Raw genomic sequence first — 13,366 nt, 5'->3', positions numbered from 1 at the left:
CTTCTATTCTTTCTTGGGTTTCTCTTCACACACATTCAACAAGTTGTTATGGTTATCTATCACCTAATCACAGACTACTAATGTTGTCATGGTTATTGATTGCCCAATCTGCGACGCCCTAACCACGCACTGGGAAAAAAAATATTAAAAGGGCATGCAAACGTTTGCCGGGGATAGCTCAGCCTACAATGGCTGGGTAAAGTTCCAGGGTCTGCGATAAGGTCAGGGAAACCACTAGGCCAATAGCCGGGTCTAACCGGAATAGGACTGACTCATACACGGGCACTGTGAACAAGTCAAAAACAAGTCACCAAAACAAACGTGCAATAATCACTACCAGGCCTACGCCGATTCTCCACTCTCCTAGGAGGTCGTTGCTGACTACGCAACTCGGGCTTCGTCCTAACTATCCAATAGTTAAGCCCAGAGTGCCTAAAACACGGTGAGTTACACGACAACTTGCCAATAAAAACCACAACGCGAGTTATCACCAGGCGGGGTCTACTAGGCCACTATAATCCAATTCACAACTCTAATGCCCAAGCTAAGAATCAAACAGTTCACTCAATAATAATACCAGATCAGATAACAATACAAGTGCACTATAGGTAGAGTGACGAGACCACTAGTAGCTGGTCGCAATAAATACCAAGCCAAATAAGCAAAACTAAAATGGCAATTGCACTATTAAAATATTGAGCTACTTAGTAGCAGTTAAATAAATATTAAAACACTAGACACTAGATAAATATATTATCTGATAGCCGGTACTCCGCTATCCAAGCTACCAAGATAACGTGTTGGATTACTAAGCAAGCTGTTCAGGTTAAATTAAAATAATCAAATGATTAATCAATACCAACCCTACTGCCACTACCACTACTGCTACTATATCAACGTTATATTGCTTAGCTGGGCTTCTGTTAATAGGCTAATAAAACTAGCTACTAGCCTACTGGCCTCGTGCTTCCAACTACGCATGCCAAATCGTGTAGCCTAGGTTTGTCGGGCCTCACAGTTATTAGTAATATAACTAACTCTTGGTGCAACGCAAAATAATATCTACTACAGTCAACTAAATATATTATTTGCGCTTTAGCACCTGCCCAGAACCGTCAGGAATATACTTTAATATTATTCCTGGCACCTGTAAATACAGGCTTTAACCAGCACAGTTACAACTCAACCAATAAAATGTAAGATTATTATTAAATCAAATCTTAAACCAAAATGTAAGGAACGTCGTCCACTCACCAACAGTGGGTCTCAACACCCAACTTAATCACCGACACTCACTGTCACCTCACACAACACCAACCACGACGACACCGATGTCACCCAAATCACTGGACGTCTCACTAGACACACGCTATCCTCACTGACCGGGATCCACGACTCGAATGTCCTTCTCGGCTATCCAGTAGTCCCGGGATACCCAAGTTTATCCGAACTGATAAGCCGGGTCAAAGGGCGCTAGCCAGGTTCGCTGCCGCCGCTTGCTTACCTCTAAAGACGCGCGGCCCAAATAACGAAAATATACCCCCCTGGGAAAAATAACTCGTTACAAATCACAAACTGCTGTGACATAGCAAGCACAGCAGACAGATGTGTAAGGAGCAGACGATTGTCAGTGCAAGCGGATAGCTTGTCCTTAAAGCTATCGATCTTCTTTGTCTTGCTTCTATTTTATTTTTCTCAAATGAACTGTGTTGTTTCAAAAGCAATAATGTGGGATTCTACTGCAAATAGATGATTGGCAGAATAGTTAAATTTACAATGCATTCCAACACATTAGTCTAAAAAAAACATATTTTATAAAACTTTCTTCGACAATGAGGTTAAGTAACCTAATTTTAGAGGCATCTATTGGCCACAGTTAATCCCCTGCCAGGTTGATCCGCCTCTGGTTAATCGAAGTTCTACTGTACTTGGTAAACCCCCAAATTCTCATGTAAAACAGAATATACAGCTATTAGTGTCCAGAATCTTGCCCAGGACATGGGCGAATTTCAAAAATTTAACAAAACCGGTAAAAATAATAATGGAACCTCCTTAAGTAGGTGGGAATTAAATATAATTGAGATGGGATATAATGGAGAAGTATAATTGAACTGCTCTTACCAGTTCTTGTTTCGACTTTTTATATCGGCTCTCCCCAGAAATTGTTACAGAGCGGGTCCTGTTGCGTTGTTCAACGGTTGACGTTCAATTGTGACAGGAGCGTTTCTACCTCTTGTGTTGCCCCTGGTGTCAGGGTAGATAACAGTAGTCGTCACCACTTCCAGCATTCGTTGTGCCTCATGCGTGAGCTAATTAGAATTACAGATAAAAAATGATTACCATCCCCCATTAAATTTACAACTTTACTATGCAACAGCTCGTAATGGGTTTGAAATGCAACAGCTGTTAGATCATTGATTTAAAAATTGTCACTGGTAGTACTCGAGAAGTTTCGTTTAATCAACTTATATTCACATTGCATCAATATAATATTTATATATAAATTATATACATACCGTTAGATACAGAAACGTTGTGTCTTTTTACAGTACAATCGCTGGAGATTATTGTGAAGATCCTAGGTCTCGGGGTGAATCACTACCTACACTCTGGATGGAACTTTTACGATCTGATGGTGACAGCTGGCAACCTAGTAGCTGTGGCAGTTATATACTTGGTGCCGTCATTCACTTACGGTGTCGTCGTCAGACCTCTTCGTCTACTTCACTTGTTCAAGATGAAGAAGCGTTACCGAGACATCATTGGAACTCTTGCTCTTCTAACTCCGCTGATGTGCTCCACTGCTGTTGTCATGCTGGTTTTGTATTACTTCTTCGCAATTATCGGAATGGAGCTGTTCGAAGGTTATGACATGAAGAACTGTTGCAAGTAAGACGTATTTTCAACTTAACAGATCACCATCATGCAATGCTATATGTTTTTTAATGATGTAAAATGTAAATTAATCACATCACTCTTCATTTTATATAGATAGTATTAGGAGTTTTATGAGTTTGTAATAAATGCTTATGGCTTGTTAGATTAACCGTTGGTTTTCAGTTATCCGTGGTCTCCCTCCCCCCATTAGCCCGGATGATCAAGCTTCTAACTGCAAGTGAATTTCCTTCACCCAATATATCCATATAGGCTAACGGAAATTTTCTTACTCTGAAGATTTGCTGCGGCCAAGTATTATTCTTTTCATACTTGACTGCAAATTGCCTGGTTTGAGTAGCTTTATATATTGTGTAATTCTGCATAGTGGTCAAGTTTTGAGTCTTATGACAAATTTAATTGCATTGTTTTAGTATTTTGCTTAATTTTGATGACAAATACAGTTATAAATAATACCTTTTCTCCTATTCAGTTTCTCGTTGGCTGCTTCAAGTGTCTTTAGCCAAATTATGTAGTACAGACGAAGACTGTCTTTTGTAGGGCTATTTAGGCTCCCAGTCACAGAGAATAGTTTGCTGTAACTTATGTATTTATTTTGAATATTGTTTAACTTGTTTGTTGACAAAGTGGCCGTTCTAACAATCCATAACACTAAACAAAAGAGATATGCAGTGTACTGTACTTTTACGTTTACATTTAAAATGAATATATACATTTTTAACTTTTTTATTCCAGAGGAACTGCGGTGGAAGATTTTTACAGATACTCGGCAAATGAGACTTCCGCCCTGGGATACTACTATCTCAACACATTTGAGAACCTAGCAACAAGCTACGTCACATTGTTTGAGCTGACCGTGGTCAACAACTGGTTCATCATGATGACCGGTTACGCCAGTGTGGTTCATCCCCTCAGTCGGATATACTTCATCCTGTTCTACCTGACCACGATGGTGGTGCTTACCATTGTTGTTGCCTCTGTTCTTGAGGCGTTCAGGTTCAGAATACAGTACAAAAGACACACTACCAAGAGGGATGGTTAGTATTTTTGTTTCATTATATGTTTCTCAAGGGACAGGAACTTGCATGCTCATGTTGTTGGGTTGAGAAAAAATTTAGTGATGTGTAAAACAATTTAGTGTGTGTTAGTGAGTCGGTGGCTCAGTCGGTAGCGTCGCGGACTTCGGGCCCAAGGCAGCGATGTCGTGGGTTCGGATCCTGCTCACTGCCGATCAGTACAGTTCACCTTTGTACTGTACCGACTCACTCCTTGCTTTGCTGTTAACGATCCACGCACGGGCGCTTAGTCTATGTGGACGGGCAAATGCAAGGTTAAAAGAGGCCGCCAACCTCTTTTTTAAAACAAAAAAAAAAAACCATCAAAACTTTGGAAAAGTTTCGGTTTCGAGATTTGGTAGGCGAGTTTTGAAATTGAAAATGTTGGCAATTTTATTTTTGAAACTGCTGTCATTTTTTGTGTCATTTTAAGCTGGTAGCAATGGAGCAAACACATATCCATCAACACTAATAAAACAAGTAAATTGTACTCCGAACTACAAACAGCATCTTAAATACTGGAACAACTTACAATTCAGTTTCATATTGATATTAAACACAAAGAAATATTGACCACAAAATGTTCTAATTCGAGTGTAATATTCATGTTTATGTTAATGTTTGTTGTTTATAAAAATATGCTATTTTGGGTTTCAAGTTTATCTGTCACATTTATGTTATTATGTCTGGATCAGGAGTCGATCTCTTTCAGTTTTGATCGCATGACCATAATGAAAATTTTGTCATTAGGCTACCTGTATTTTTAGCAACCTTGATCAGGTAACTAAAAAGTTTTGCATTAAGGTTTTGAGATTCAAGATTCAGGATTCGATTTTTTAAGTTTCGGTTTTAGTTTTTAGATTTGAAATTTCTGGTTTTGACCATCACTAAAAAAATGTATCTGCCTGTAACCCTTTAAACTATAATTTCAGGTTTTCAAATTCAGATAACTGTCAAGTTGTTGTGGGAATCACAAATTTTCCTCAAATCCAAAGATAGTGTGACCTTTTCAAATAAAGCTCAAACAAGTGACATTTTTAAAAGAGAGTAGGTGAATGCTAACATTTTTTAAAGTAGAGTAGATTAGGTGCTAACCTTTTTTTTAAGTAGAGTAGATGCTAACCTTTTTTTCAGAGTAGAGTAGATGCTAACCTTTTTTTCAAAGTAGAGTAGATGCTAACCTTTTTTTTTTCAAAGTAGAGTAGATGCTAACCTTTTTTTTAGAGTAGATGCTAACCTTTTTTTCAAAGTAGAGTAGATGCTAACCTTTTTTTTCAAAGTAGAGTAGATGCTAACCTTTTTTTAAGTTTTGTTCAGAAAGTGTGTGTATCAGCAATGTGTTATAAAAATTTATCATTAATATCTAAATGTTTGTCAATTTACAGAAGAAAAATTGCTTCATGAAGAGATAGATTTGAAATGGGAAGAGATTCAGAGTTGGGTTCAAGACTTTCATATTTTAGAGAAATTACGATCAGATTTGGTTGTCGGGGTGAGTTTTTCCTGATTACACCTAGTATTTAACACATTGAGTGTGAATATTGTGTTATTTAGTATTGAGTGCGTTATTTAACTTAGCGCAGGACTGGCGTGTGCGGCGGACTACGTTAAAAGATGTAGCATTCCTAACTCTAAAGTATAGATTCAGTATGAGCTCAGCCTGGCACAGGGAACGTTGTTTTGCTTGCCGCTTGATGTGCCAGTTTTATACTTCAATCCGGTATAATTTGTTCACTCTAAAAAAAGGGTCCTTGTTGAAATTAAGGATTTTAATTTCATTTTAAACACTTAAAAAAAGTAATATTATGGCCAAATGGCTTGTGTCTGTAGTGTAAAATAGGATAAAATAAAAAAAACTATCAAACTCTTAAACTACAGTTTAACCATGGCAAATCCATATAACAATTGCTTCATTTGTTATGTGAAGAGCCATTTTTCAATGTGATAATAAATTGTGTGAATTTCAGTATTAAAGTCACATGACTACTCCTGGTCATTCAGGATTATAACATAATTATAACATTCAGGCAACATAACATAATTATATCAGCTGGCGACAGTCTTGTTGTTCTGCCTTCTTGATAGCACTCAATCTGTCAGCGCTCAATGGTTAACTCAACTCGTAATGACAGTATTTGGTAGGTGGTATGGATATGGATCGAGTGCAACTCTACTTGCAACTCTTGTTGAAGGCAATCTTATTACTAATACCTACAAAAATGCTTCCGTACTTAAAGTTAAAACTGACATATTTACACATCTATTTCATGCTTGGTTGACACAGAAATTAGGTTAATCGAAGTTAATCGATACGTTTTTGTGTACTTAACCGCAGTTGGGTGACTATGAGTCAAACAATTTCAATTTTCCAGGGAATCGCTACTTTTGTTGGAGTTCGTCCCCGCAATAGGGAGATCCTACAGAAGAGAATGTACAGGTCTGAGATTGACCAATGGATGAAAGAAGCACCGCTAGCACAGGAATCTCCACACTCTTCTTGTAAACATTAACTCTTTTTTAAATTTATAACTTTTAATTTTAACTTTTTAACTTGGGACTTCACAGTCTGCAATTCTGTTATCGTTTTTCTTCTAAACACTGTATATATATAACCACTAAACATTTTTCATATGTATCACAAAAGAGATATATTTTAGTACATCACACTGTATAGAACTAAAATACCCTTTAGATGTTAGCTGCGATTCCGTAACGGTAGTCGTACACTCATATTTTTTGTTATTAATTGTATAGCTTTATTAAACGGTGTAGCTTTAAAGATCCAAATTATGGTTCTCTTTATTTTTACAGGTTTATTATTTCAGCTTGAATGTTGTATGAATTGTGATTGGAAATTATATTTACAGGAAGACCTATTTTAGAAAATTAATATATTTTTAGTTATTTTTTGCATTTACCTATTGTTGAACTCCCAAGTTTTGTGAGTTGTATTTAAATAATTACCTAACTTAATTTTTATAGTATTATTATACTAAACTAGAATACTCTTTTTTTTGCCTAGTGAATTATGGCGGTTTGTGATTGTTTTGTTTTTGTTTTGTCTCTGTAGATCTTTAGATGCTTTGGTTTCTTCAGATTATTTTGTTTTTCGCTGTTTATTTTTAAGCGCCATCCTTTAATCTGTGATCGTAATAACGTTTTCTGATGTAATTTTTTCCTTTTTATGATTCTTTCAGTTGATAGTTTCATTGACGCAACTTAAAACATAACTACATTAATAGTATTGGTACTTTCCTGTTAAAGGGAACATTCATTATTATCGATGATTTTTTCGATATATCGATACCTATTTTTGTTTTCCGATCCATTACAAATTGACAACTGATCTTGTTTAGGCTAAAATAGTATATTATATGGATTGAGAAATGAAACTGTTCTAAGCTAACCTAACATAACCAACCAAACTTGCTGTACCATTTAGAAACTCTGTTTGATAACAGAAAAGGCAAGTTAAACACGGAATTTTTAAATATTACAGCAAGTTTGGTTAGTTATGTTAGGTTATTTTTTTAACAGTTTCATTTCATTATTGTTTGTTGATACTGAACAATATTTATCGTAGTTGTCAGCTGATATGTTTCAATTTGTTAATATCGATACATCGAGAAAAAATCATCGATAATAATGAATGTTCCCTTTAACAGGAAAGTACCATAGTATTTTGTAGTTAACATGTTCATACTGACGATAATAGTCAAAAGTTGATATTTCTATTGATTCAATCACAATAATAGTTGTACCTGTCATTTGAATCTTTATTCTTTACCACCATCACCTTCCACGGATAAGTATTATTTGTTAACTGTTAACTTATTTATATAGTTTATATAGTATTATTGTTTTTATTAGTTTATTTTTTATAGATGTTCAACAAGTTATATTGGCATTTTCATTAGTTTAGTTTAGTTATAATTGTGACCTTTAAGATTAATGATGAATACTCAGTTAAGATGTTAAATTATTACCTATATCATAGCTCTTTAAAAATATTTGTTATATTTATAGCCTATTTATTTTAAAGTATATGGATAAATATGTACCTTAAATTCTATTATGTTTCATGGTAAGTGTTTGAATTAGAGATGGATGAGTTTCGAAATGTGCGAATTTTCAGGAAGAAATATTCCCGATATTCGGGAAGGACTGCATTAAAAATGTGATTTTTTCGGGATGATGATGATGTCTCCACAATCAAGTTCAGTCTTGTCCATCCCCAAGAAAAATGCTTTTACAAAATATTAGGTAGAACATATTTTTTCCCCAAAAGTAGTTCCTTGGTTTTGAAACAAACAATGTTCTTGCCAGACATGAAGTATTTCCTGATCATTATTCTGATATTGAACTGACATTTAATGCAACCAAACATTATGTTGGCCTTCATTTTGTGAAGTAATATATTTGCAACAGTTTGAAAAAGAGACGTTTATTTAACAAAGCAAGGTTTTCCAGCAGGGTAAACCGTGATAATTCGTAAGTTATTTTTTATCATTATTCAAAATTGGTTTGTTGGGACCGTTGGTATTACATAAATAAATAAAAAAGGTAAATCACTTTCTTAATGTCAATCATCACTGTAGATAATTTAAATTGCTATTTTCTTTACCTAGAAAAGTCCTTTTTAGAGAGTTTGCAAAGCGTATTATACAAATCATATTAATAAGCTAAAAGCAAACTTTTAAAAGCTCATAAAAAGTTTTTTACATTCAGTGGAAAAGGGTATTAAAAAAAGATTTTGTGATTGTACATTGATTTGTCCTGGTTTCAGGACTAAATATCATATTTAGGGGTGTGCAAGAGTGAGATTTTTGATCAAACCGAGGTTGATTGGTTTTGAGCCAAGCTTTTTATATGATGAATTGTACATACCGTAAAAAAACAAACTAAACAAACAAATAATTTACAAATTTTTTTTCAAAATGAAGTTTAATAATATGCTGTATTTAGACATGCAGTATTAAATAAATGTACTAATAATAAATGTGGTGTTAAGTCCCATTCTCAAGTGGACATCATCATCGTCTTCCGCAACCGCAGAAAAATTCCTGCTCATCACCTGCGCACACACTTCCACACATTCCAAACCACACTTCAAAAACCTGAATACGGTAACAGAAACATCACCATAGTCTTCTACGATTGCGGCAAAATTCTGAACTAAATCTGCGGTTTTTATAAATCAGAACTGTCTTCTGTGATCACAGAAATGTTATTGTCATCCCCGGCGATCGTAGCCAAATCCTGTACATATACCAGGGTTTTGGAAACATTATCATCGTCTTCCACAATCACAGCAAAATCCTGAGTATCTCTTGCAGTAACAGAAACAATGGAAACATCATCATAATTTCCTGCAATCGCGGCATAATGGGGGTCAAATCCAATGTCATGAAAAAATTAATCATCGCCTTGGGCTGTCGCGGCTAATCCTAGATTTCTACTTTGGTTGTATGGACATTTTTATACAGTACAATATTCAACATCTACAGTCACAGAAACTTTATCGTTGTCATCTGCATTCTCAGCAAAATAGAGAATTTTCAATTTCTATTTTGACCGTGATCCTTGCAGTCTTTGTTTTGCGTTTGTTTTCTGACTTGGCGTTCAATCTCTTAAGTTGTAGGTCGGCTCAGGTTTATAATCATACCAATCACACTTCTAATCATATTAAAATGCTTTAAATGTCAACTGTGATTCCATATATTAGTTACCCTCTCAACTAATATATTTCAGAATGAGAAAAAAATGAAGAAGGTAATAATGCTGGATAATAATTGTTAGACATTTTAAGAGGCTTATACCATAATTTTCACTTCTGTAGTATATTTATTGGGTATTTTTAAGGTTCGATATTGTACAATTTTTTTTTTGTAATCTTATTCTCTTAATATTGGCAATCATGTCTCTTCCCAATATGTAGGCCTGTTTGATTTTGAGTGTCCAATAAGTCAAAGTTTTATGCCTGATTGAGTCTAACATCTTCAACTCCTAGATATGATTTCATACTACTGTATATCTGTCCCCTATAAATCTGTTCTGTGATATTGTACTAAAAACATTAATATTAATAAAAATCAAGGAGGAGAGTATATTCCTCCCACCTAGACTAAAGTAGCTTTTCTGATCCTAATAAATAGTTTTTTATTGTCCCTAATAATTATTTTTGTTAAGTTTGTTTGCCTGAAAAGTTATTTTAAGTTTATATTATTTATGTTTTATAAAGTGCTATCTACATACACGTAACACTTTTCACAGCTAAATTTAACTGATTCAGTTAACTTATCCAACAATAACAATTTTAAAAGTATTAAATAACTAATAGACGTTTGTGGTTCACTTGGAAAAATAATTCATGATTGGATATTTCCATATGCATAATTTAGTTTTGTAGTAATGTATAAGGTCTTCCACACCCCTGGCCTCTCTTGAACATGTGCTGTGTCTTTAAACTTTTTGTTGAACTCTTGAAGGTGATTGAATACATGATTACTCAATGCTACAAACATATCTTTACATAGGTATATCTATATCTAATGACTTTTGGAAGATTATGGAATTTAGGGTAAATTGACTTTAGAATTCTTTCCCTATGAAAATTGTTTAAGTGCTTTTACTGTTACATACATAATGAATGTTATATTAATTTAATATAGAGACTTAAATGAAATTAAAAATTACTATGAATCCTAAACAATGTTGTGAATGCCAAAACGTTCAACATTGGTTATTGTTAGTTGACAAAATTGTATCGGTTATAAAAATTAATTTAATTAGTTTACCATCCATGTTCATAAAATGAATGAAAATGTCTTGTACTGTTTACATGCAGAAAAAATATGTGTAACAAAGGGGACTAGAGTTTAATTATTGTGAACTGAGGTTTAAGATGTGTGCAATCAATTTATAATCTGTTTATAATAATATTGTTTTTTACAAAGTTGTAGATCAGATAATTTTACTAACAACACTACTATATGCCTAACTTTTATTCACTTCATTTTATTTTTTTTTTTTTCATTTTAAACGTTTCTGTTATTAACAGTTTACATGTTTCGCCTCTTTATCATTTAACTTTTCAAAGTTTTTAAACTCTAATGTCTTATGTACTACAATTTTGTCTCAACCTTTTACTTCCAAAAGTGGGGTTTGTCTCGTTTGTGTTTGTGTGTGGTTTTAATTTGAACTAAAACATCACTATTGATTTCAAGAGTTCTACTTTTTTGTCGCTTCGGTTGCAGCAGCTTAAATTATTTGCTTTCATTGCGCCTGGCAGTTTGAAATCTCACTTGCCAATGTGTAGTTTTACTGATTTATTTCCGTTTTAGGGGATTACGGTCTAACCGTGACTGCATGAGCACCATCAATTCAGCTTGTATTTCCAAGCGTCCTGACATCCGTTTCTGGCCGAGACAAGTAGAGTTACGTTTTTGCAGTTACGTTGTGAAGATGTGATTCACTCACAACATTGTTAATGCTATTCCAATCTTAGCTTTTATTTGTGACAATAACTATTTATTTTGACAGGTATTTCGTTAAGTATTAGTTTTACATATTTTATCATATGACTCGTAATAATAAATACAATAAAAATATGTACATAATACAATAATCAATAACATGTATTTTGGGGGCAGATAGTAAGAAGCCGAACGACTTAATTATATCATTCACTGATTGTCGTCAAACATGATCTACCTGTGACAAATAATTCTCTTAAATAGTACTCTTAAATACTTACAGAAGATGTATTAAGATTAGGCTACGCATAATGTTTAATTATTTTATTATAGATACCGGTGTTTAAAAGGTTGTAATGGAATTGATATCTGTGTTAAACACGCTTTTTACCATTAAAAATTAACTTGTTACAGGGTAATTTACTTGTTTTGAAATGTTTAAGTTTTACCATTACAGTTCTTAGATTTAATTCATGATTTTTATTAACTATTATTACAAGTCTGTAATTCCATGGTCCTTGATCTGTCCTTGTATTCTTTTTACAATTGTTTTTCATTTTGTTATTTTTTTCTGTTGGAAATTTAATTTTTTTTTTTAGAAATTTTGTATGGAATACACATACTGTGTAGAGCTCACAGCAAAAGAATTTTATAATTTAACACATTTGATTTAATATTTATTTCATATTTAGACTAATCTATATAATCTGTTGATGATAAAAGTGCAATAAAAACTGTCATAAAGAATAATATGAAGAAGAAGAATGAAATTTCCAGCCCTGCAATTTAGGTAGTAATTTCAGGATTGAGTTCTTTAACTGCCTTTTTTACTTTACCACTTTACCTTAGATTAATTATATTGTTTGTTAATGTTTTTGTACCTAGGATCTTAAGCCCAGTTATTAATTCATCTACAATTCTCTGAGTCATGCATCAAACTTCTATCATTACTAAATTAGTTATATTTCATATTCAACTCCTCAATAGTACTTGTGTTACTTTAACTGATGGATTTCATTCAATCCTCCCAATTCCAGATTTTTTAGATATTCATAACTCTTTTCAACTGTCAGCCATATCACACTTATTTAATTTGAATAACCTCCAAGGTACTGCAGATTTATCCCTAAATATTTTCAAATAATTCAACTGAAATGTATTTTTAAATGAAGAATCACGTAAAATTATTAGTTATCACCAATAAAACATATTTAAGTGAAAATAACTAAACAGAAACAATTATTTGCTGACCTTTGTATTTTTCTGAAACATTCAATGAAGAAGTTTTTTGTAGTAAGACCAAAGATAGGATTTGGTAGGCTGTAAGCAGGTTTAGGATAGTGTTCTGTGATTAATTGTAATATTAAGTAATTTATTTAATGTGCTTGGTAACTATATGCACTAGAGTCTTGTTTAGAAATGAAATAAATTGGTTACACTCATTATGTAATAACTTATAACTATTATTTAATAGAAAATTTTAGAGCTTAATTGTAATCAGGTCCTCAACATTTCAGTATATACATGTATTCTTGTCTTTATTTTTATAAAAACTCATTAGTTTGGATTCAAAACATAAACAGGGCTTCAGTGTAGTAATAAATAAATATTGAATACAATTTTGTTACAGTTTCAATATTTTTAAACCATATCCTCTATCTTCAAAATGTCTTAATATAGCCTACTTGTAGGCAACATCATTATAATTTAAAATCATTGCAGTGAAGATTATACCTTAGCTTTTGATGAATGTAAAAATATATCAGGGAAATCAAAAAACGTAAAATAAGTTTGAAACTCTCAAAAATAAGCAGTGCGTTCTAGTCAATGGGGCAGTTATAATGTTTGTTGTGAAGAGGGATATTATAAATGGTTACAAAAACAATATCTAAAAAACAGTTGAATGGAAACAAAAATCAGATGTAAAAAACATCCAATATA

General features: G+C 33.2%; 1 protein-coding gene across 2 annotated transcripts in view; it reads left to right on the top strand.

The window, feature by feature from the left end:
* The window catches only part of LOC128997861 (two pore calcium channel protein 1-like), a 28,506-nt gene extending 15,472 nt beyond the window's left edge, over positions 1–13,034 (top strand). For both annotated transcript variants that reach the window (XM_054423630.1, XM_054423631.1), the window contains exons 10-14: positions 2,550–2,889; positions 3,631–3,932; positions 5,336–5,442; positions 6,323–6,449; positions 11,294–13,034. In XM_054423630.1, the coding sequence (XP_054279605.1) occupies positions 2,550–2,889; positions 3,631–3,932; positions 5,336–5,442; positions 6,323–6,449; positions 11,294–11,322 (905 nt within the window). In that variant the 3' untranslated portion in view covers positions 11,323–13,034. The remainder of the gene's footprint in view (positions 1–2,549; positions 2,890–3,630; positions 3,933–5,335; positions 5,443–6,322; positions 6,450–11,293) is intronic.
* Positions 13,035–13,366: the final 332 nt, after the last annotated feature.

This window comes from Macrosteles quadrilineatus, unplaced genomic scaffold (assembly GCF_028750875.1).
Source record: "Macrosteles quadrilineatus isolate MER2022 unplaced genomic scaffold, UCM_ALF_1.0 Scaffold_7__1_contigs__length_78375512, whole genome shotgun sequence".
NCBI lineage: Eukaryota > Metazoa > Arthropoda > Insecta > Hemiptera > Cicadellidae > Macrosteles > Macrosteles quadrilineatus.
The sequence above is the reverse complement of the archived record's forward strand: the minus strand, read 5'-3'. Positions and strand labels throughout refer to the sequence as shown.